The sequence below is a fragment of the Apteryx rowi genome, unplaced genomic scaffold (assembly GCF_003343035.1).
Source record: "Apteryx rowi isolate R43461 unplaced genomic scaffold, aptRow1 scaffold_6, whole genome shotgun sequence".
NCBI classification, from domain to species: Eukaryota; Metazoa; Chordata; class Aves; order Apterygiformes; family Apterygidae; genus Apteryx; species Apteryx rowi.
In genome coordinates this window covers 3614838-3638386 of record NW_020450871.1, presented here as the reverse complement: position 1 = coordinate 3638386, position 23549 = coordinate 3614838, and the positions used below count along the sequence as shown (strand labels likewise).

The 23549-nt window shown below is 46.3% G+C and overlaps 1 protein-coding gene across 1 annotated transcript in view; it reads right to left on the bottom strand.

Moving 5' to 3' along the window:
* Positions 1-4001: 4001 nt before the first annotated feature.
* The window catches only part of TTYH3 (tweety family member 3), an 82650-nt gene continuing 63102 nt past the window's right edge, over positions 4002-23549 (bottom strand). Inside the window, exons 8-14 of the mRNA XM_026083103.1 lie at positions 22992-23047; positions 21639-21731; positions 21426-21518; positions 20563-20699; positions 18333-18509; positions 17338-17413; positions 4002-9707 (exon numbers count right to left, since the gene is read on the bottom strand). Coding sequence (XP_025938888.1) covers positions 9636-9707; positions 17338-17413; positions 18333-18509; positions 20563-20699; positions 21426-21518; positions 21639-21731; positions 22992-23047 — 704 coding nt within the window. The 3' untranslated portion in view covers positions 4002-9635. The remainder of the gene's footprint in view (positions 9708-17337; positions 17414-18332; positions 18510-20562; positions 20700-21425; positions 21519-21638; positions 21732-22991; positions 23048-23549) is intronic.

Sequence of the window (23549 nt, the reverse complement as noted above, 5' to 3'; positions counted from 1 at the left end):
CTGGAAACCGGCCTCGCAGTCACGCTTCGCTGTCGCGCTGCCGGGCCAGCGTGGGCGGCCGCGTTCAAACAAACAGCAACGCTGACTTCTGAGAAACCTCCTTTTTCTTGCATTGGGGGGGGGCAATGCCAACAACGAGCCGCTTGCATCCAGCAGGGCACCTCCCCGGCCTCACCCCGCCGCTGAGCCCGTAGCGGATGCGGCACCTGTCTGGGAGGGTTGGAATAAGGCGCCGCTGAGTGAGAGAACGGGCGGTGATTTATGGGGCAAGCGGGCTGGGTCCCGTGATGGTCAGCGTGCGGGAATAGGAAGCAGTGGGAGAAGCTCCTCATCGCCAGCRTCCGGGACACCTCGTGCGCGAAGGGAGCGCCGCTTCCTTCCAAGCCTCCCGCGTGCCGGCGGAGGACCAGCTCCTCTTCTGCAGGGCTGAGTGGGGATCTGCGCCGTGGCGGCCGCGCCGGGCCAGTTTGAGGTGGGGAAGGACCGTCGCGATGGCAGAGCCGAGCGCCCTGCAGCAACACGGAGCAGAGAGCAAACGGATGCAGAAGGAAAAGTCTCCGCTGCTCTCCACCGTCTGGTCCTCTCCACAGGGCCACCAAGCTGCCACCCTGGCCCTCACCCCCCTGCCAGAAACAGCCCTTGCTGAAATACCCTTGCCCGGCGAGGACGTGYCCTTCGTGACCAGCCTCCCAGCGTTCACCCACGTCTCGCTGAAGGGATGAGGCACCCAAACGGGGGCTTTTCTGTCACCTACCAGCCCTGAGCTGAGCCCAACCCSAAAGAGTTCGGCTTGTCCTGAGGGCCCTTGCCCACCTGGGGCCGAAGGGCAGCTGCAGGCCCTTGCCCAGCACCCGGCCCTTGCCCAGCGCTCTGGGCTGGGCCTCCCCGGGAGCCTCAGGCCACCAGGCAGGACTGCGGGGGCTGCACCCACAGCGCTGCTCCGGGGGGGCCCTAACTGCAGCAGGCGCGGGAGAGTGGGTGCAGGGCTTGCAAGCCCCGGGGCGGCAGCAGCACCTCTGCCCTCGCTCCTCYGGCAGCTGACAGCCACCGCCGACGCCTCAGAACGAGCCTTCAGCATCCCCATGTGGTCAAACACATCTGTTTCTCCCCGTTCAGCCTCTTCTTTAAGCTATACAGGCCTAGAGGACTCCTGCCACCGGCCCTACAGCGCAAGGGGAGGCCTCGGGCTCCGGAGAGCGAACTTGGCCTTGCAGCGTGAGCGAGGGCGACGGGGCCAGTCCTCAGCGGCAGAGGTGCTGCAGCTGGCTTTAGAGCAGACAAGGTGCCATTTCAGCTGCCTCCTGGCTTCCAGGGACCTGRGAAACCTGGTGAGTCAGAGCCCTGGCCGGACCCTGCCGAAGGAGGGATGTGAATCAGCGCTCAGGTGCGTCTGATGGAAGAAGCTGGGCAAATCCAGGCCAGTTTGTCAACATCGGCTTCAGCAGCAGTGCGTACACCGCCGGCAGAAACATCACCTGTTTCCCATCGTTTCCCACCCCAACGGGTTATGAGACGGAGACATTTAATCAGTAACTCACTRGAGTCCCACTCAATACACCGCACCCACGAGTGCTGGATGCCGATTTTCCACCACAGCCACCAACCCCCTCACCCCTCCCAGAGGCAAAGCTCCTGGTGCTCCAGCTCAGCGCACACCCTTTAGCAAAGACATTTGAACGCGTTTCCCCAGGGCATCCGTCCCCCCCTTATCTCAGAGGGCAGAGATCTAACAGCCCACTACTAAAGGATGATCAGAAGGTAAGGCTGATTTCGATATAGATACTTAATTCTCCCCTCCATTTTCTCCCAGCACTACACGACTTAGAAACGAGCCCTGCTTTGCGCATGGTGGAACAAGGGAAGGGTGTAGGAGGGGGCATGAAGCCTGCAGCTCCGCTGGGAAYGTCTGACAGGAAAGCTAGAGCACTGGGAAAGGTCACTGGGCAGGTGGCCTTCTCGTGTTCCCATCTCTGGTGGGAGTCAAGAAACCTGGTAAAATATTTACATACCGACCCTGCTGGGAGCTTTATTTTCCTTCATGCCATCAGATTTTCTTGACTGCTCCAAGCCCTTTGCACCAGAGACCAGGTTTAATCATCTCAGGGGATGAAGATGGAAGACATGGGTTCCTCTTTCAAGGAAAAAAAAAAAAGAGGGGGGGGGAGGTAAATCTGTCAATTATTAGTGAGGGGAAGAAAACAGGGCTCTGCTGAGACCCACTCTTAGATCACGGGGGGGGTGAAAGGAGCAGCAAAAAGCCCTCTGTGTTCACGCTCTGTGCTGACGGACAGGGCTCAAGAACAAGGGTGTGGGTGTCAGTCATAGCAACACACACAGAGCTTCAAAGTACGGCATTACCAAAAACAGTTAAATTCTCCCTTAGATCAGGCTGCTCTTCCAAGGAAACAGCACATTTACGTGTGCATACACACCCTCACATGCCRTTTGGGGCAGCAACGCGTGGCAGGATGGCAGCGATGGGACGCGGGCGCCCCGGGACCGCGGCTGGCAGGGCCTGCAGGGACACAGGTTGGCTCTGCCGCTTAGTGGTGACTTTCAGGAGTGTCAGTCTGGTCCTCACAGCATGCCCAGGCAATTTGGGAGCTTTCTGCTTCAAACCGCAGACCCGCCAACAGCAGTCAGCGCAGCTGGAATTCTGTCAGGAGGCTTTTCCATACCCCTTCCCACGCCACAAGTATTTCCTCTCCCCCAAAAGCCCTGCTCTCGGGCTCGAGGAAATGCCCCACTCCTGTCCCATCCCATCCCTCGTCCTCGGGGACGAGTTCAAGCATCAGGCCCAGAGTCAGTATCCGGCAGCCCTGGATCTCGTTTGGCTTCACCACGGTTTGAGTTGTCCAAATGCCGACAGCCGCTAAGCACTGCGCTCACGAAGCGGCGGAGGTCGGGGGCTGGAACGGAGAAGGACGGAGGCAGGAAGCAAAGTCCTGGACTTGACTGACAAACAAGCAGAAAACGGATCAAGACAGCCATTTCAGAAAGGTGCGGGCTGTATTTCACTACTGTATAGAGGCGCCGCAGAGTGGGCCGGGGATCAGAGAACAGTACAAACGAAGAACTAAAAAGAAACCTGCAGTAGCCCGAGGCAGAGCCCGGGAAGACAAGGCAGCTCTGAAGTGCACCGGCTCCCCAGGCTTCGAGCATGCCATTAACGAAGGCACGTACATGCATTTCCTCTTCTCCTGAAGAGGCATGCCTTTGCAGTGAGGCAGCTAATCAYACAGCTCCCATACTGGTTTTCCACATAGCTGTGGTTATACGTGGGCTAGCAAAACCTCTCGCGCTTGCTGCTGCTCAAGAGCAATGTAAATAAAACAGCGGAGCAGGCGCTGGGAGCCGTCACAGCCCGGCAAACGTCTCCGGTGGGCCGATGGACACGTCCCCCAAGGGCTCCAGCGCCTTGCACAGAGGTGCCTGCCAGCCCCGGGGCTCCCCGTTAGGAGGACGACTTCGCGCCCAGCCCCAGCCCGGCTCCACGGCCCCGTTCACGCCTCCCCACTGCCAGCGCATCGCCCTCCCAGCATCCGGCTGGAGGCTGGGGTGAAAGCCAGGAGGCTGCTTAATGCCACTGGCGCCTGGAGGAAATCTCCATATCAACTGCTTTACCTCAGAGGCTTTTTAAAACTGTCAGATTCATTTTAAAAAGTCGTCTTAAAACTGGATTAGAAGACCCAAAGTCTAAGATTTCTAGCAGCAGCCAGATCAGGTTGAGAACTGCAAGCAAAGAAAGCAAGGAGCCCTGTTAATACGCATGCACACACCTCATCTCACATAAACATTAGCAGGACTGACACCAACAATATTTTGGCTTTGCAGTATAGCACACTCGTGTTCCTTTTCCTTCCACCCTCTATGAGACCGTATGGCTCTATCACCTGCACTTAGTGCATGGATCTCCAACAGTGTATGAGAGAGAACAGAAATTGGGCCAGGTTTATGAATAAGGGAAGAAATAAGAAAATAAGAGCTAATAAATAGGAACAGTGGTTTTAAGTTGTTTATTTTTAAAACATGAAATCCAAGCTGAATAGAAACCACAGAAATTACATTTAGGGKTTTTTTTTTTGTTTAGTATTTGCAAAACAAAAAGTTACAGTAAAAAATAGCTACATTACAATCAATAGAACTACAGAATTAAAAGGAAAGATACAAAAATGGGCTCAATCCTCTTTAACCCTCACAATTTAAAAACATTTTGGGTAAGTGCAGGAACACTTGAAAGAAACTAGCAGGTCCAAAGTTTAAAAAAAATTATATATATTTATATATTATATATGTATATAAAGTGGTATGATATACAACCATTATGGTTAAGAAGAAAAACAGAAAAGTTACAAAAAGGCCAGGTACATGTTCATCGTTAGGTTTCTGTGCACAGTGTCCAAGAAAAAAAACTTCCCTCTGAATGATGTGAACAAAACTCATGGGGCCTCCCGTTAACAAGGGACCTGAGGCACGTGACGTAAGAGCTGGGCACCCGGACCCAGTGCAGAGGACAATGAAACAAAAGAGCCTTTCTGGGACTTCGGTGACGTCCTGCTCTGAGGACACTGGAGAAGTCATCTTGCGAGATTAGAGGAGGAAGAGGAAGGAAGGACTTTGGAATTGCATAGTGAGGAGCAATGTGGTATCAAATATGCAGAGCACCTAAGAGCTTCATGCTACAGTTATCCTCTTTAGGAAAGGAATATTTTGAACTTTCTGGTTGTACATCAATTTATGTTCCACTTTGTTCATGCATGCACCTGGGGAGGCTGGATGAGAAGCGCCAGCAACCCTCCCCTTCTCGCCCGCAGCTAGGCAACACGCACACCCCCGGCTCGGCAGGAGAGCCCGCTCTCTCCCCTGAAAGAGCAGAGCGCTCGCTCACCCTCTAAAACACCCCAAGCTTCTGTTGGGCCTCCTGGAATGACTAGAGAAGCCATCCATAGCATGCACACAAATAATTTCTGGAAAAGGAGAGTTGTCTGTGATGGAAAAAGCCACCTGGTCAAGGTACACGTTAAGTGTTGTCAGGTCCCCTCTCGCAGGGCATAAGATCTACTTCCTAGTTACTGCCTGACAGAGCTTTCCTCTCCAAGCGAGAGATGTTCACTGAGTTTCACTAGCAGACTCATTTAGTTGAGGAAGGCTCTGGTTTCTCCTTGGTCCCTATGTAGGAAGTATTTCAAACACCCCTCAGTGGTGGCTTCATCTAAAGGAAAACACACTAGCCTACTCTACTCTTAAATCAGGTGGGGCAGCTGTAGTTAGCAAGCCAAGACACTTCTCTCTTCTTCAAAGGGCTCAGTATGCTATTTCAGTTGCTGTTGCTGCTAGAAGGAAGAGAAGGTGGGACCAGAAATAAACATGGGCTTACCCACGCAGGTATCTCTGTACCTTGCTCTTCAGGTATCCATGCACTCCTGTCTACTGTCAACACTGCAGTACCAAAAGTTCCCATGAGTGATGATTAAGCAGCCCGCAGAGAAACAGTTTACTCTCAGAAAGGCTAAACTTTTCATGTGAACACTAAGTATTTATAGGGAACTGCTATGGAAATCCTAACTTAGGATCACTTAAATCCCCATGCACTGTGTCCCCCTCAAAGCACTCAAATGAACACCCTTGCATCTTGGCTGAGATGACTGTACACGGAAAATTAACACCTATCAAATGGAGAAAAAACTTAAAAAGGACAGGAGGGGAAGGGAGCACTCCATCCTTCACATTTGGATACATGGATGTATGCTAAAAATCTTAGCTTGAACCCTTTTATCAGCACATAAAATGAACTCAATTTAATATTACATACAGGATACAAACACTACAGTTATATTCCCAAGACAGCACAAGAAATTCACAGCCAAGTCTTGATTCGATTTCCTTTACAAGTACAATGCAGTCTTGAACACTGGACACGAGAGTCCAACATGCTATTTACATTTCACATTGTGGAGATGTTTGTGTGCTTGAAAGAGTTCTCTGTTCCAAAAGAAATGTCATTCGCACATGATGATGCAGTGGAAATAAACCAAGCCAACCAGACAAGCCAATGACCACATTTGTGCTTCTGAAAAAATAACATGAAGCGTCTTCACTGAAGCAGTCACCTTCAACCAGACAGGCTGCCTTCCATTTTGCAGTCAGCAAGGTGTCCAGAGGCCAATCTCATCTCCCCTGAATTCTGGACCCTTTTGTTAGCAACCAGTAACATGAATAAAGTTCTGATAATGTCAGCTGGGACACACTGAGTGATATGGCCTTGGCATTTTGTCACATTAAAAATGAAGACACACAATGGAAGAGAGAGAAGTCTCTGCAGCTTTACCTCCTACAGCTTGAAGAGTTTGGACTCCCTCAACCATTAATGTCATCTAGAACAGATTAGTCTTCGCCGGATAGCACCTGCTGTTCACCCTAGAAGGAGGCACAGAGTCTGGGAGATCTTGGCTTTTGAAAGTCTGCTCCACAGACAAAATGTGACCATATGGATGAGACCGATTGTGTCGCAGCCATAGGAATAGGCAAAGGCCATCTGTTCTTCAGAAGATCCGTTCAGACCAGCCTGCAGAAATGCCACACTGTTGCTCAAGGTTCCAGTAAAAAAAATAAAATAAAACCATTTGTCTGTGTTTTTGATCCAGGGCTCTGCACAGCATGCAGCAGGGCAGCAGAGTTCCAGGATGCTTTACAAAAGTGCAATATCCATGTCAAGTAAAGGAAGTGCTGGCTGGACAAAGGTACACAGCTCACACCACAGTCACGTTATGCTGGCCTCCAGAGAGCAAAATGGTTCTCCGTAACATTCTTTCCAGTTATACTTTGAAGTCACAGAGCATGTATCTCCACGTCTGTGCCTTGCTGCAAGCCCCTGAACATTGTCAGAAGTTGCTCTGGGTGTTTTAAGTGACTATACCAAACCTTGGAGGAAGCAGGTCAAGGTGGCTGCTGCATTAGATGCTGCAAACAAAAGGCATAGGCTCCCCCTTATCACTAGCACAGATAATGCCACAATTCAGATCCAACCCTTCCCAAAGTGCAGTCACACACATGTTCAGGATGCATTCTGTATACAGCAATATACAGAAGCACCCGTTCTCATAGGGTTCCCCACACCCCCCGAGCCTTCAAAACGCTTGCCTTCAGTGAGTAGGACCAGGTCAGAAATTTTAGGGCAGCTCCCCTAAAAATGATTGCGTAAGTAGCAACCCGGGCACACGCTTGCAGGGAAAGACGATGGCAGAACAACTGAGTCTTAATAGGGATTACACAGCTCTTGCTTCTTTCTTCAAAGTGAGGTGGAGGTTCAGTTCTCTCCCTGGACAGCAGTTGCATGCTTTGGGCTCTGCAAGCTAACCACACAACATGCTTCCATACACAGGTCTCCTGTTAAGCTTTAAGACAGAGTGCAAAACTGGTGCACGAGCCACACTGCCCCTCCATACAACCTGTGGCTATGTTTCCCTGCCCTTGTTATTTGATAACAGCGAGGTATGTTTCAGTGTGAAGCCCATCAAATGTGTCTGAAAGGCCTACTCAGTCCTGAGCAAGAAAATCCTGCTTTTACGGATTTATGGTGAAGTGCCGAGTTTTCTCCAAAAACTTCTCTTCCTGTCAGCGTGGTACCACGTCCTCCTTTCTTCCTCACTCCTTTGAATGATAAAAGTTGGCCTACAGCTTTTGCAGTCTGTTAGTGGTTTCTGTCTTCTTAATAGGAGTCTCAAAGCTTGCTCTTCCACAGAGCTGGTAACATTTCACAGGAAATACCATCATCCTACTTAGCTATCTGCTAGGAGCGTTTCCTACCTTGCTGCAAGAAGGCAACTGACTCGGGTAAAGGCAGATTGGTAGATTTTGTGCCCCAAATTATGGATGTAAGCCCCATACAGCAAACATGGGGATAAACAGATGCTGAGCCTGAACATCAGTGAGGTGAAGATGAACTGCATCCGCCAGAGGCTCAGCTCCGATTTGAGAGATGTTTTCCACTTATTTCCTCTGCCAGTTATTCAATATCATGCTCAGCAGCTATACTAAGATGTCCCTGCTCAGAGAGGTAAACAAAGAAAAGGAACATCATAGCTTCCTTACTGAAAGGCCAGTACTCTACTTCTAACCACCCAAGTGGCAGTCTCCTTTTTTAGTAGGAAGCTGTCAGTGCCCTTTGGAGCACCATTCTTCAGTGGAAAGTACAGCACCAGTGGAGGATGTTGCCCCTTGCAGGCACCCAATTTATCCTTTGCAAGCTTTGTTGTCTCTCAGGTCTTGAAAAATGCCCTAAATGTGCCTTAATATGGTCAGATAGTGGTTAGCAACATGCCTGGAAAAACAAAAACTAAAAAAACTAAAAATAAAAAAATAAAAAATTGTTCCGACAGTCACAATATTTTCAAGATATCATTTGGGTTTCTGATTCTGGAACACAGAGGAAGTATACTGCCCATCTTGTGAATTTGTCAGGACTGAGGCTCCAAAAACCTCTTTCAATGCCAGGTCTACAACCCTGCACCACAAATGATGATTAAAGGAAAAAAAAAAAAAAAAAAAAAAGGTGGGGGGAGGAGGAAAGTCCAGCAGAGTTCACAGGTCACTCCTGCAGGGAGAGTTTCCATTTGCTATAAATCTATTGGTGCTTGCAGCCTCTCCCCCTTCTCTTGTAAGCTGACTGTCCCATAAGACCTACCATCAGAGAACTGAAATTTGTTCAGTGCAAAAAAAACCATAAAGACTTACAAGTCTTTTCCTGGAAAAATTTGGCACCAAGTGGGTTGCTGGCTCCTGTTTGATCTGTGTGATGGCCTCACAAAGGCAGCACCCAAAACACCACCTGCAAGTACCTGGGCTTCCCTGATGGAGCAGAGAGGTCCAGTTCAGAGCAATGGACAGGGTAGTTGACTGGTGCTGGGACCCCCTGCTCCTCCTCGAGAATTCACATACTAGATACAGTGGGAAAGAAAAGGCATTGGATTTTTTTTCTTTTTAAAAGATGTCACCAGGGCTGTGGAGTGGTTTGCTCTAAAACAGAGCCCCAGGCTCCCAAATTACAGTGGATATGCAGTGACACCATGGGGCAGGGGTTTCCCTCCTCCCGGACACAGGAGGCTGGACCAGAAGATTCCCACCAAAACATTGTACTGTGCACTGACTTGGCTTTCCCTCCTCGTATGCTATCTGCTTCTTCAGAGTCTGACAGACTGAGCAGCTCTGCTGATCCCTCTGCAGAACTGAAGACGATCTACCACCACCGTTCACCAAGTCGTTCTGGGAAACAGGAGGGGAAAGAGGGGGCAGAAGATATTCACTGACATTTTCTGATAGGGCTACCGATCAAGCTGGCCCCAGGCAGGTGGAACCCAGGACGGGCCGGTAATCTCTCCGTTGCTTGCCTGCACATGCTTGCTCTCTCTCACACACCAGGTACAGCAGGTGAAGGCTTAAATTCAAAAGGGGCTTCCACTCCAATGGACAGGTACCAGGTTAGTGGGGTGGTCTGGACTGGAGAAACAGAAGGAGCTGCACTGGATTTTGGGCAGAACAGCAGGATTGTTCTACGAGGACAGCACAGGGGCACAGCAGTTGGCACATTGTTTTGTCTGACTGCACGTGTAGGGTTTTTTTGCTTTTGCTTTTTCATTTTAATGCACACTGCCAGCATCTGGACGAGGTTGGTTGGTGGCGAGGTATTTGGCTCTCATGCTGGAGGTGTACTAGAGGAAGACAAGACAAAAAAACAAAAACAAACAAAACAGGCAAGTCAGAATGACTAATGTAAACACGGAACCACAGATTATGACCACCTCCTGGCATAAACTGGTCTGTATTTACAGCGTATCAAGTGCTGGCTTGGTCTGACAAGAAAAGTTTCACAAGTCATGGCGTAGTTGAGTCTGAGTGACATACACTCAGACTGCTGCAGGGATGCTGGCCAGGTCAGTGCAGATGGGTTAATGATTTATCCAAACTCCCTACAGAGAAAGAAATCCAACAGTCATTCAGTCAAAATATTTCACACTTCACCTGAGAGAACAGCAGGAAATGGAAATGATGCAGATGTAAAAACCCACCTCACACCTTCATCCTCTTCTAGTCATGTTGCCTCTTTCAACCATGTCAGAAAAGGAGGTTGAAAAGAAAGCAGGTGAAAAGTACATTGTATTTTAAGCGAACAAGGGCTGCAGAAGACTGCATGCATCACATATGGGCAGCTTGGAAGAAGACTGGGGAAGAACGAATCTGTGTCGAACAATTTACGCCCAAGCAAGAACAGACCCTGCCAGGCTGGAAACAGGCTGCCATCAAACAAGATGATCTTAGCTATCAGTTACTGGATGGTTAATAGTTCACTGTGGCTTGGGATCCAGCCTGTGTACCATCCAATAGCAGTCAAATCTCCAGTTTGGGGATAAGAAGAGAAATTCACAAAGATGAGAAGTCTTTTTTTCTTTTTTTTTTTTTAATATATAAAGCAAAGTAATCCAAAACAGTTCCCAGAAGCACCTGAAGTTAACATATGCCATTCAGCTTTGAATATTGAGCTGAAAAGCATGTCGATACACAGCAAAGCAGTAAGAATAAAAGACTTTCCCTCTTTATGCCAATGCGTTCAATGCCTTCATCGTGACCACGTTACTGCTTCTGGGATTCCACTACTGTGATACTAGAAACAGGCAGTGAGGACAGACATTTTTCTTCCTCTTTTTATACCAGCTGGAGCTCGAGTAATTCTATAATATCCACATCTTGCTTCCCAAGAGTGCTCTTCAGCATACTGACTTTTTACCACCTTTAAAACTGTACCACATAAAATAGCCTGTTAAGCTGGCAAAGAGCTAATTGAAAGATTGTTTCACACCAGGAGGTGGGATTTATCTTGCCCACGGGGAAAGAACATTAGGAGGCATCTTTAGGCTCTCCAAAGCAAAGCTATCTAAAGGGAGTTTCAGAGAATTAATAGTATTTTAATAATTTGCCTTCAAAGACAGAACTGGGCTGAACCTCTGCCCTACACAAGAGACACATTGCTGCCTTAGCAGAGTGAACCCCATCAGCACAAGATGAAGGTACCTGTGGCTTATTTGCACACTCATCCTTAAGTGTCTTCCATAGTTGGAAAACTTTCTGCAGAACACAGATCTTAATATAAAACTGTGGCCCAGAAATGGCGTCTATATTTAGAAGACAAAGGGTACATTTGTTCTCTCTTTGTAGATGTATTTTTTTTTTTTAATCAGTGAGAAAGAAAAAGGTAGAAAATGCCAAGCTTAGCCAGTTCTAAGGACTATGTTCTATACAGTTAATTAAATACGATTACTGTTTCAGAAAAATTTTAGGGCATTATTAAAAAATATGAGAATTTAATCCAGTGGGCTCAGGGCGGCTTAGAAGTCAAAGAACTCTCTCATAGGACAAGTGGGCCACCTTTCAGACAAAGCAATGCTGAATTTACCAGCCAAGCATGATGCTAAGATGAGAGGCTTAGAAGGAAAATTGCATTTGATTGCTTGTTTTCCATTTGTATTCTATATGTGAAGTGTGAGAGGAGATGAATATGAACAGAGAATTCCAGTTGCTGAAGTTTTATACTGTAAAAAGTAATTAGAAGAAAAATCTATGATCGTGGAAAGTTATTGTGCATCTTCCTGGACAAATCATACAGGTTCAGCATATAACATGCAGCATCAACTTTCTTTCTTTAGAGGATTAAAATAAAGATTGGCCACTTGATGAACACCATTTCAAAGATGTACAAAGTACACTCAGTGAGGAGGGAGAAGTTGAAGGAATTCACTCCTTCCTCCTCCAAGAAAACATCCCACAGTTGTTTGTGTCACCAAAACAAAGTAATCTGCAACAGGAGATTTGGACAGTCAAGCAGAAGGTATTTCACATTCAAACCTACCTGCAAATCACCATAAGGAACAAACCAAGACTCAGAGTAGTCAGAGTTAGGGCTGATGTTCTCTCCTTAACTTAGGCATTTCGTACCTTTGATCCTTTTCCCATTACAGTTTGAACCAGTTACTGCCTCTGTTAAGGTTTTTTTTTTTTTATTGCCATGAAAAATATGGTTGAAATCTGGAAGCAGAGAGCTACTGCTTCACTGCGCACCTCTCATAGCCAGTGCAGCTCCAGAAGCACGCACTGAGTCTTCGGTCACTGCATTGATAGTCATCGTATGAACGCTTTGCTCCACAGGCTACTGACACTAGTCCCTCATTCAAGTCCTTCAGCGCATCCTCTGCTGGGAAGCAGAGGAAAGATGCTGTGAATACATAGCTACCCACATCTGAACAGGCCAACAGATGATGATGTATGAGCAGAAGCTTGCCAGATACATGATATGAAACTAAACTGTATTATCTGCACACTTAAAATAACTGAGCCTTTAGCTACTTTAAGAAGAAATTCTAAAGATTTCGAGCATAAACAAAACAATTCAGAGCTAAGGTTGTCTTAGAGTCTACTCTGAGGTAACCCGGATACAGTGCCTCRCATAGCCATAGGGTTGTATTTAATTTCCTTTTAAGAGGAGCTTTCATAGAAGGTTACAGAACACACACAGTGGATTCTTCCAGGATTCTGGCCTGCAGTACCCAGGTCCCTGTACATCCTTATTTGCCCTTTTAAAAACAGCACAAAGGAAAGTTTCAACCCATATCTTCCCCACACTGTTGGCTACCCTGAGTAGATGACCCAACAGACTTCTTGTTGTTACCATTTCTTCAGGTGGCTTGTGCTATTCAACACAACACACCTCTCAGTCACTTACCAGTCAGCTAGGACTAACACAGCTGATTGCACACAAGTTTATTTTGGCACTTCTCAAATGAAAAGAAAAAAGTTTCTCCTTCAGGTTTAGGCTTGTCGAGGGTAAAAACTTTCACAGATATGGTTTACCAGCACATACCAGTTATGKGCTTAACACATTTACTCTGCATGCAAAGGAATCACTGGTTGCAAAAACATTAATGAGAAAATCAGTTCATTTTAAAGACCATAAATTTTACCAAGTCCTGTGTACTCTGCACATCATTAGTACTTCACAGCTAACTGAGCTATGCTGGAAGATCACTTACCATGTGAAACCATGACTCCGGGTACAAACTTTAGCTATTTGTGGTTAAAAAAAAACCTCTCTCCAATAAAGATCAAAGCTGTTGGGTTCAAGTTCTTAAAGGCCGATCCACATCTCAAATAACTAGAGCACAGTAAAAACAGAGGGTTTAGTAACATTATGCATGGGAGGTACAAGATGGAGGGAAACAGCCTATTCCAGCCAGTAGGCTCTGAATTCAAAGGGGACTCTAAGTTTTCCAAGTCAGAAGAACAGAGTTTCTGTTCCTTTTGTTTGTTTTTAAAGTCTTGGAAAGAATGCAATGCCTTTTACTTAGCCATGCAACCACATTAAACTCTGGGTGTGACCTTAGGTAAACAAAAGACAGCACAGACTGAGATCAGGTCATGTTTCAACCCAGAGGATATTTCAAGTCCAGAATGAAGGTCCTAGAATTCTTCCCCTCAAACAATATTTTATTTCATAGGATAGACCCATAGACAGTGTTCTAACATCACTACAATACCACCTGTAGGAATAAGAAAGCAGAAAAAACACCAAGAGCTCACACCCAAGAACAGTCTTTGCAAGACTTAAGACCAAAGAACCTTGTGACCCTTCCTGGGGCACTAGCTAGCACCATGCTTTAAGAGCACACACAAGTGTGTTTGCGTTCATGCACCATGGCGGGGGGCATCAAGACACTGGATTCGACAGCATCTCTCCCAGCACATCACAAGGCAGGCAGACAAACGGCAAGAGGCAGCAAGAATGCAGACCAAGCAGCAACATGACAGAAAGGACTCCAATGCAAGGCTAACAAAAGTCCCAACAGGAATTGCAGAAGTGGAGGAACAGCAGCTTTATGGACATGTATTTCTGGGAACAAAATGTAAGATAAGGGTCACTGACTGCATGAGCCAAATGCAAAGGGCCCTCTATTCCAACTGGAACCAACATATTCCAGTTACTCTGCAGCTGTAGTTCCCTTTGAATGAGCACACTGTCCTCGATACCAGATAATGAGTTGCCTGGGAACTCTAATTACATCCTATATTCCACCAAGCTAAAACTAACAAGGCCTAATGCAGACCACCTATACTCTTTCGTTATGCATGTGGCTTTGTCATGGACCACTGCAAGGGAAGAAATACTGGCTCCCTTGGAGAACAGGAGCAACAACAGCACATTAAGAATTCAGACAGTGGAATGATACTAGGAGGGCTCTGTTCACAGAGCCTGGGGGAAATGGAAGGAATGATTTGACACACACAAACAAAACAGAAAAAGGTTTTGAAACAGAATGAAATAGATCTTAGTGCTTGTGTTTGTGTTTCCCTTAGGGAAGTTGTTTTAAAACTTACTCCTTTCTGACTTTAAATGCAAAGATAAAAGGAGAAGCTGCACACAGATCTAACAGGCAGTGAAACAACTCTTTAGGACAGGCCACCATCACCAGCCAGGATCTTTCAACAAATTAAAAATCCTACGGAGGAGCTTAAAACATATGGCAGATAAGTATCTGCGGTTTTGGGCACATGCTGTTATGACCAGTCAAGGCAAACAGAAGAGCAGCAGGGCTCAAGGGAAGCCAAAAGGTTGGAACAAGACAACTAGTCCTGATGGAAAAGCTGCTAGATTGGTTCTTGTTACTTCTAGAAAATGGCTTCTTGTGATGGGAGAATTTCCACCCTGCATTTGAAATGCAAGACAAGTTCTACATTTGAGCATTACTCAGTCCTAAGCATTCAAGCTGCTCTCGTGTGGACTCTGAGTTAAAGCAGCCGTGAGTTTGGCTTGCCTTTGCAAGGCATGGACCTCTAACCATCACAACGTGCACCAGAAGCCTTTCCAAGGTTGATACTGCTCCTTGAGTCTGCAGCAGAGCAAAACTGATTAATTTTAACCCCTGGCAGGAGGGAATGGGGTGGGGGGTGCAGAGGGAAGGAACGTGAAGAAATAAAAGGCACTGGCCTGGGATAAACAGTGCAGGGATGAAGGGAGTGGTCTGGAGTGGAGAAAGGGTTGAGCAAGAAGGACCTTTTTTTCAGTACCTGTTCCATTTGCGGGCGCTGTTACCAGTATGTCCGTGCACTGTCCGAGGGCTTAAGCTGCCAGCTCATATGGCTGCTACTGTCCATGGCAGCCAAATACAACTGTGATGACGCAAGAAAGAGAGAGAAAAAGAGAGTGCAGCCTCAACGTGCATGAAAAACACAGTGCAAGCAAGTGAAACGCTGTGGTGTGTGTCAGTGACAAGGTGGGCTCTACAACCCTAAGGGAATAGCCCTGAGGCAAGAAGGAGAAAACAGAAGGAATGAGAGAAGTGGGGAAAAAAACAAACAAACAAAAAGCCAGGAAAAGTAACAGACATACAATGCAGCAGGATCATCACGTCTTAGTTTTCACCATCTGTTCTCAGAAATAAAGCTGTATGGAATAGATCAGCTCTTTCTTTTCTCTATTCGGATGGTTATCCCACCTCCCCCTCCACAAGAGGGACATGCACATGAGCATCTGTATTTTCTTTTCATCTCTCTCCCTCCACAGACAATTTGCTAAGATCAGGTCTTGCAAGTTCTTCCACCTCAGAATGGTCTCAGCTACCTACTGCTGAGAACTGTATACAAAAATCCCAGAAAAGCCCCCCTCTCTGCTGTCTGCCAATGTGGCAGGACAACAGACGTTTTCCTTCTCTCAACTGCCCACCTATGATCAGTATTTCTCTCTAGAAAACTCATTTATCCTACAGCCTGATCCTTGCTTTGTCTAGGGAGAAGCTCCTGTTGTCTACATGGGAGCAGCGATGTAATTGCCTCCCCCAGCTCCTACACCTCCTTACAGCCCATCCTGATGGCTGCCAAGTCAAGTTCCTCTGAAAAACCTCTCATCTTCATCTCCTCTCAGAAACCAGTAAGGCACCAGGACTCAGATCCTCCCTCAGGGTCATTAATGCAGACAGTTACTGATAAAGCAGGGAACCTCTTGGTAACTAAAGCCCCTGTGGAAAGGAGTGTGCTTTTTCTGAAGCAGAAGAGCTGTAGGGAAAGGGAAGGCAGGACCTAGACACTGAACGAGCATATGCCTCGGCAGTGCCAGAAGGACAGTGCCCTTCCTAAAACAGGAAATGCCAGCAGTAAAGCAAGCGTTTGCCACACTGTACTGTGTGCAACATGTCAGCTCTTCTCCTGAAGACTGTCTCACTGCTGAGAGCAAATAATGCTACCAGAGCTTGTGTTCAGAACACCAGGGATCAGGAAAAACTCTCTATTTCTAAGAAGGCTGCAAGAGGTTTGGCCAAACACAAAGACAAGGATCAACTCTCTGGTTCGCCACTTTGCTCTAAGATGAGATGAACTGGTCATTCTGAAGTGAAAAAATGAATGTGACGTTCCCCCCTCTCCACCACAGTTCCTCCTCCTTCATCCTCCAGTCTCCTCTTCCTCCCCTCATAATGAACTAGAACAGAGCACCACAGAGTATATTTTCTCTACCTATACCCGAAGACTGGCTGCTTATTAAACATGCTACTACTCATCGTCTGTAATCACACCACCAAGTCAGTCAGCACTGCGATGGCATGTTCTCCAAGGTCTGGTGTAAGTAAGGTTTACAGGATCCAGTGAAGGAGGGCAAGACTCCTCTAGTCCTTACACATACATGAAGGCAAGCCTGTATTTTATCCAGCATACAGAAAGGGCTACGAGGCCACTCCAAATACCAAAATCTTCCATGAAAGATTTTTTTTCCTCCATAGGAAATTAAATACAAAAATAGATTCTAAAGAAAGTAAAAGAGCTGTGAAAAAAAAGATTAAAAAATAAATCTCAAAAAAAAAAATACAAGTTTCATCTTATTATCTCTGTAGGGCAGATTAAGGAGAGAGGTTCAGCAATAACTCTGAATTTACTGTTTTCAGAAGTTTCTTTTTAAACTTGAGGAACCAATGTCACAGATAGCTAGTTACTGCATGCAAGTGAATCRTCTTGCTGAAGTCACCCACCAAGATACTCATGCAATTCAGTGGTGGCAGGACTGGGCCCATAGGATTATCAGTGTCAATAAATTTAGTTTTATCATTTTTATAACAATGCCCAAAGTAGCATACTGGGGTTCTATTCTCCATGGCAGGTGAGACACGGCTTGTCTATTTAAAGTTGCTGCCATTTATGGGCCAGATCCTGTTTGGCTGCACAATCAGCTCCCTTCAGAGTATATCGGAGTGGTAAACGTGTATTCCCCAAAGTTGCTGAAGCAGAGAGGAGCAGTGAAGAGAGACTTACTGAGGGAGGTGGGGACTCACGGCCAATGAGCGGGGTATTCTCGCAGCGGGGGTTCTGGAAATTTGCATTCTGGCTCCTAGGAAAGGAAGACACACATGGTAACAGGGGTATGTGCCACACTTCTCTGGGGAAGGTCTCTGACAGTGACATGGGACAGAGCACACGCACCCTCAGATCTACTATAGCAGTTCAGTCTCCCTCCAGGCCAGGTAGGTTCCCTTCTTCAGTTAAGGGCACAAAGCTAGCATTTTTTTTCCTCAGATTAAGCACTGTCTTTATACTCTCACTCTGAAGGGCCCATGTTGGATCATATCAAGTGATTTAAAAAAAGGTTTGTGTGAAATCTGACTCCCTGCAGAGGCAGAACTGCCAAGCTGCAGAAAAGGAGATAAAATAAGGACAAAGTTTAAGAGGAAGAAAAAAAAAACRATGTGTCAGCCCAAAAGAGATGGGCCTTGAACATAGTTGAAGTGTGATCAGGGTGAAGCACTTCTGGAGAAAGCGCTGAAGGTCCCGGCTGAACTATGTAGCTCCATATTCCAACAAACATTAGAGCTGACCCCAAATACTGTGAAAGGACTCAGCCTGCAGGTTTTGTCATGGCTCTCAGTCTCTCAGGAGGCTTAAAATCCCCTGGCAAACCTGCTCTATCTGAAGAATCAAATCTTCTGGGAATCAGAATCATTGTATAATTAGTAGCCTGGACAGCACTTTACCTCTTCTTCTCTGTAGACAGATTTCTAAATCCTGCAGTACGTATTTTTGAGTAAGTTGCCTAATACAACCCTTTCTACTGCAGCACTTTGAAGCAATTCCATTGTCCCAGTAGATGGCAATAGGAAAACATGCCTTCTGACACTTCAAACAGAATCCTTTATCACTTCTGCTGCTTGGTCAGAAGTGCCACCCTTGCAGCAAGTTTTCTTAGCTGCAGTAAAATCAGAGTGAAGCAACCCAGGCAAGCTGCAATATGGCCTTCTTCTTGGGATACTCACATGTACTCTGTGACGGGAGCATTGCTGACTGTGTGTGCTGCTGCTGGAATGCTGGTCTCACTGCCATAACTACTCCCACAGCTATAGAGGCTGGGCATGTGCACTCTGTAAAGATTATCATGTGTTTGTCTATTCCCTTGAGTGGCTGATTCTTCTTCCCCATCATCATCCGAGCTTCTGCAAGAAGGAAAAAAAGTTCCTCCTAGAACCCTACAATTACCACACAAGTGGGGTTTACAGGAAACCATGGTAATCCTAGGAACCTCCCAATCATCTTCCACACCTCCACATTTATACCCATTCGGGATGCCTCAGTGTGGCAGTGTCAAACACAGCCTACATCACAGTGACTCAAACCTCCCACAGGCACCATCTGGATTTTTAGACTGCAAGATCCCCTRTGGTCCCCCTACGCTCCTCTCAGGGCTTGGCAGACAGCACAGTTCTGCAACTGCCTAGTCACATAACCAAAGGATGGAGACACGTCCTAAAATAAACAGCAATTTTTTTTTTTTTAATATGTAAAGGAGGCAGTGAGGAGATAGTGCCATGCATCCTACAGAAAGCATCCCTCAAAGCTGCAGTCTGTGCCCTTCCATTTCTTGCAGCRATGTCCAAAGGCCTTTTAAGACCACAGTCTTTCCACTGCTGTAGACCTCTCCAAACTCCCATGATTGTTACACAGGGCCTACTTCAGCTTATAACAAAATTACTGAAATTGGTGGATAGTCTAAATTCCAACATTTTTGTCTAGAGGCTTTCTTCTCTCAAAAATGCCAGGCTTTAAATCAATTCTAATGCAGAACAGTGCCATTTGCCTGCTGGTTCCTTCCACTCTTCCCATAGCATTCTCTTGTCCCTACTCTGTAATGTACGCTATTATTTTATCTCCCTAAYTATGGAGCACCAATGTTTGAAATATGTATTAGTGATGCTGAACAAAGATAGTAAAATGTTTTATAGGAAACACTTTGTCGCTTGGGGGGGGCAGGGAAAATTGAGAGAGATAGCAGGGACATAGCTGTAACATCTCAACCATCATCTGCAGTTTCTGTACCACAAGGTGGCACTGAAGATTTATTCAGGGAATTACAGCTGGCACAGTCTCTTACAGGCAAGAAAGTATTATATCCTCCACCTCCCTGAGGGAGGCAAAGGAAGAAACGGTGCTCCAGAGAACGCAAGAGGGAATTCCTCAGTTCACAGGAACGGCCTGAGCCTGCTGGGGTTGGCAGGGAGAGCAGGAGTCCACATGGAAGGGAGCACAAGAGAGAAGTCACTGTATAAACCTTTCTTCTTCAAACATGGAGACTACCATCCTCTTCTTGATAATGCCTCTGCCTGTGGAAGAGGTAAGGAAACCAGCCATTTTCTTAAGTGCTATTTTGACACATTTCCAAAGGCCTCCTCTGCGGGTAAAGCAGACCYAGCGGGCCCAGGCTTCCTGCTATTGTTCAGGATATTCCATTTTACTTTCCACCTTGAGCCTGGGCTTAGACCACAAAAATCACATTTAGGATCACAGAAGAGCATTTGCTGCTAAGTCTACTGTTCTTCTACAGGAACAGAAAGCTCACTGAAGCTATGTTGTAGCAGCATGTGGTGCAGCAGCCAGTCAGCGATGCTCTGGGAAGGTTAGCTCAAGGCTTACTGATCAGCCTGGTTACCACCACTAATACTAGTTCCAAACAACTCTGTAGTTATGCAATCACCACAAATTAGCATGTTTCTCAACTGCCCATGCTATTGCAAACCAGACCATTCCCAGTTCATATTAGCTACGCAAGCCAGTTGCCCCAGTGTGAGCAAAGCCAAGAATGGCAAGACTGAACTACTTCTCACTCCAAATCTCTTCCCCATACTAGAACAAATACCTCATAAAACGATGTAAGAGAATAGGTATTTTACAGAGATAGCACATAGTTCAACCATTACCTCTCTCTACAGCTACAATTATTCATCTCTAACTTGACTCATAGTCCTACAGTGTACTGAATACTCTGCACGCATAATTCCAGTACAATAAGGTTCAGATGTAAAAATCAACCACAGCCAGAGTAAAAGCCAGCATTTTTTTTTTCTGTTGGACCTGTGCTTAAAGACCCTCATCCCTCATACTCCTGGGAGCATATGGGAAAAGAGCTCCAGATGCTCATCGGCACAAATCCAAAAGCCAGTCTTCATTAGGGAAGAGCTCTACAACGCAACAGGATCTAACCCCTCTCTATACCTCTTTTGCTGCCAAGTGTGTGGGATGCTGCACACAATGGAACTGAACATGAGGGCTGTGACAAAGGAGAAGAGAACCAGGTAGATGAGGCCTTCCACTCCATCATAGCAAAAGCCTGTCAGAGCCTGGACGTAATCCTGGAGAGAGAAACAACCAGAGGTTCCTGATCACTAGACAGTTAACATTGATCTCTAATTCAAGAGTCCTTCCCCCTGGACTATCTCTGAAGGAACTCAAGACTTCATAGTCCCTTTTCCAGAGTACGTTCCTATTTTAACCTCAAGAGTTTTTTCACAAGCTGACCCAGCCCTTATTTCCCCTCACAAAGCCCAGCTCAGATACAGAGGTGGGAATATTTCCAACCCCACACAATAAGAAGGGAGGGGGGGAAAGCCAAGATAAGCCTATCTACCCAACTAAATATATCACATTTTTCATTAAGCCGCTCAGCTCCTCCACTGTGTCCCATTGCCCAAGAACACAAGCATGGACCATTTGTATCTCTGTCTTCAAAGATATAGCTAGGACAACAGTTAGGCCATGCTATCCTGCAGCTTTACATGGGAAAGGCAACAAGCCCAGGGCTATGAAAACAAATTAAAGATCCCTGAAACTTTAATGCTGCAGCTTGTAGATGTATAAAGGCATGCTATCCAGTTTCCTGCACTGATCTTTTAACACTAAAACACAAACCTAACTTGATCCAAATTCCCATTCTTCTTTCTGCTGAAGAAAGTCAGTAAAGCTGTTGTTAACTGCTTTGGAACACCAGAGATCTGAATCTTAAAAATAATCAGCGTGCTAGAGGTTCTACATCCCCTTTGTTCCCCCTCTTAGCTGGAGCCCAGTTACCAAGTACTCACCAAATGCAGACTCCGACAGTCTACTAGAGCTGTCAGTTGCTGCAARTTGATCTCTGTTGAATTTAAAACCTCCTGGATCCGAGTAAGATACTCCTGTAAGCAACAAGCTAGAGATTATTGCAAGGAAAGAGCTTTGCAGGAGCCRATTTTGAGCTTTGTGCAAGGGTAAGCAAAGCCAGAAAGCACAGGGAGAGCAAGATTGAGGTGAGTTACCTTGGAGGTGGGGTGCTCTCTGCTTGCTGACCGCATGAGTTCCATAACATCATCTTGCATTTCCACCAGAGCCTTGTGACTTCCTGACAGCTTCTACTCAATACAAAACACACAATGTTTCAGTCCTGAGCAGCAATGCAGGCCACATGCACCAACAGAATTCCTGGGAAATAAGACTTAAATCTTGCTCCCAAATATTGAAGCATCATCTGTATGAATGGTACAACCGAGGATGTCTCAACTCTGGAGACAAACTGACATGAGCCAGATGTTCAGTTCCAACACAATTAGGTTTGACTTTAACCAGCCGGGAAAAGTACAGACAGAAAAGAGAGAGGAAAAAAAAGAGGCAAAAAAGAGCTGGGGCCAGTTCAAGGGTTCCGGGACAGAGTGGAAGTGAAAGAAGAGATGCAAAGTATTCATGTTCCCACCACAGAGCACAGTTGGATTTTTCTACCAAACCAAGTATATGAGAAGGAGTTAAAGTTGTTTATATGAGGGTGCAGTCCTCACATCCCACTAAAGCATCCATGGGAATTTCATATGCAATAGCATGCCAGACTGTATACTGAACAACCAGAAATGCAGCTGATGACAACGGTGCCTCATACCACAGATTGAAGTGTTTTCCCCCCATCCTTTAAAAGAGAAGACGACATGATTCAAAAAAAACCCCTAAATATAAATTATGAAGCAGCTCGTGTCTACCGAACGGTGGGTGGTGTGGGTTCATTCTGGCCTCTGATACACATGGCAAAAGGTTTGGGATGGGCCCAGGTGCTGTTCCTCAGCCCCCACACAGAAGAATAACATGACTCACATTTACACTTCAGGATACAAAACCTTAAACATCCAAGGGATTTAAGAGGCGTATGTGAGAATCACTCCCTCCCCCACAGAGGTGGCTGCACTTGGGGAGTGGAATGTTGCCACTGTTTAACCCAAAAGAACTTGCAAGAGATTCAAAGCAGGCAGTATGTAGTTTCCCACCCTGGCTTTAATTGTGGGTGTGCTGGCTCCATGTCTCTCTGCTCTTAGAAGAGTGCCATGTAAACAGGAGATACCATGAAAAAAGCCATCATCCTCACCACATCACACACAGGCCCCTCTTGGAGCACATCCTCAACCAAAGCTATGCAGGCAGTCAAAAGCGGAAAAAACCCTGCTCGCTGAATCACAGTGCCACCTTTTGCACAGCTCAAAAGTAGCTACCAAACCTTTACCAACACAGGGAGCACTCCCTGAAGTTAATACCTTGTAGCTTGCTGTGCGGTGGCATTAAGTGTTTAACCTATCCCCTTCGTGAAGCTGGATGCAGGAGAGGGTGGGGGGAGCCGGGACACTTGCACTCACCTGCTGGAAGGGGTTGGGGTATCCAGCACTGCAGGTAATGTAATAGCGGAGAGTTTCTACCAAAACAAAAGAAAAGAAAGTCATGCCAGGTATGTTGTTCCAGCTTTGCACCTTCTTATGGTTGCCACAAGGGAGGTGTTAAGTTTTGAAAGCAATACACAAAATGAGAATGCAATATAAATGGAATCATTTCCCTCTCTCCATGTAGGATTACAGAGCATGGTTCACATTAGAAAAAGGGACGCAAGCTACCTTTGGGGATAAAAGAAAGGTTGTTTTTTTTTCTTTTTCTTTTTTTAAATAGTGAAATGAATGCTACTTTTCCCACTTACACAGTTAGGCGAGTCATCAAAAAAAAAAAAAAAAAAAGCTGTCTTTAGAAGCCAACACTATCCACAGTATAACAATGAGACAAGATCTTATGCTGGGAGAAGTCCAACTGGAGATTTAATCTCTGCAACTTCTGAGTGTTAGAATATCATTCTATGGTCTCTGTAAGCAACCAGAGGTACCCACTGCTGCCTGGGGTACCCAGCAAAGAGACATCTTAACTTTGAG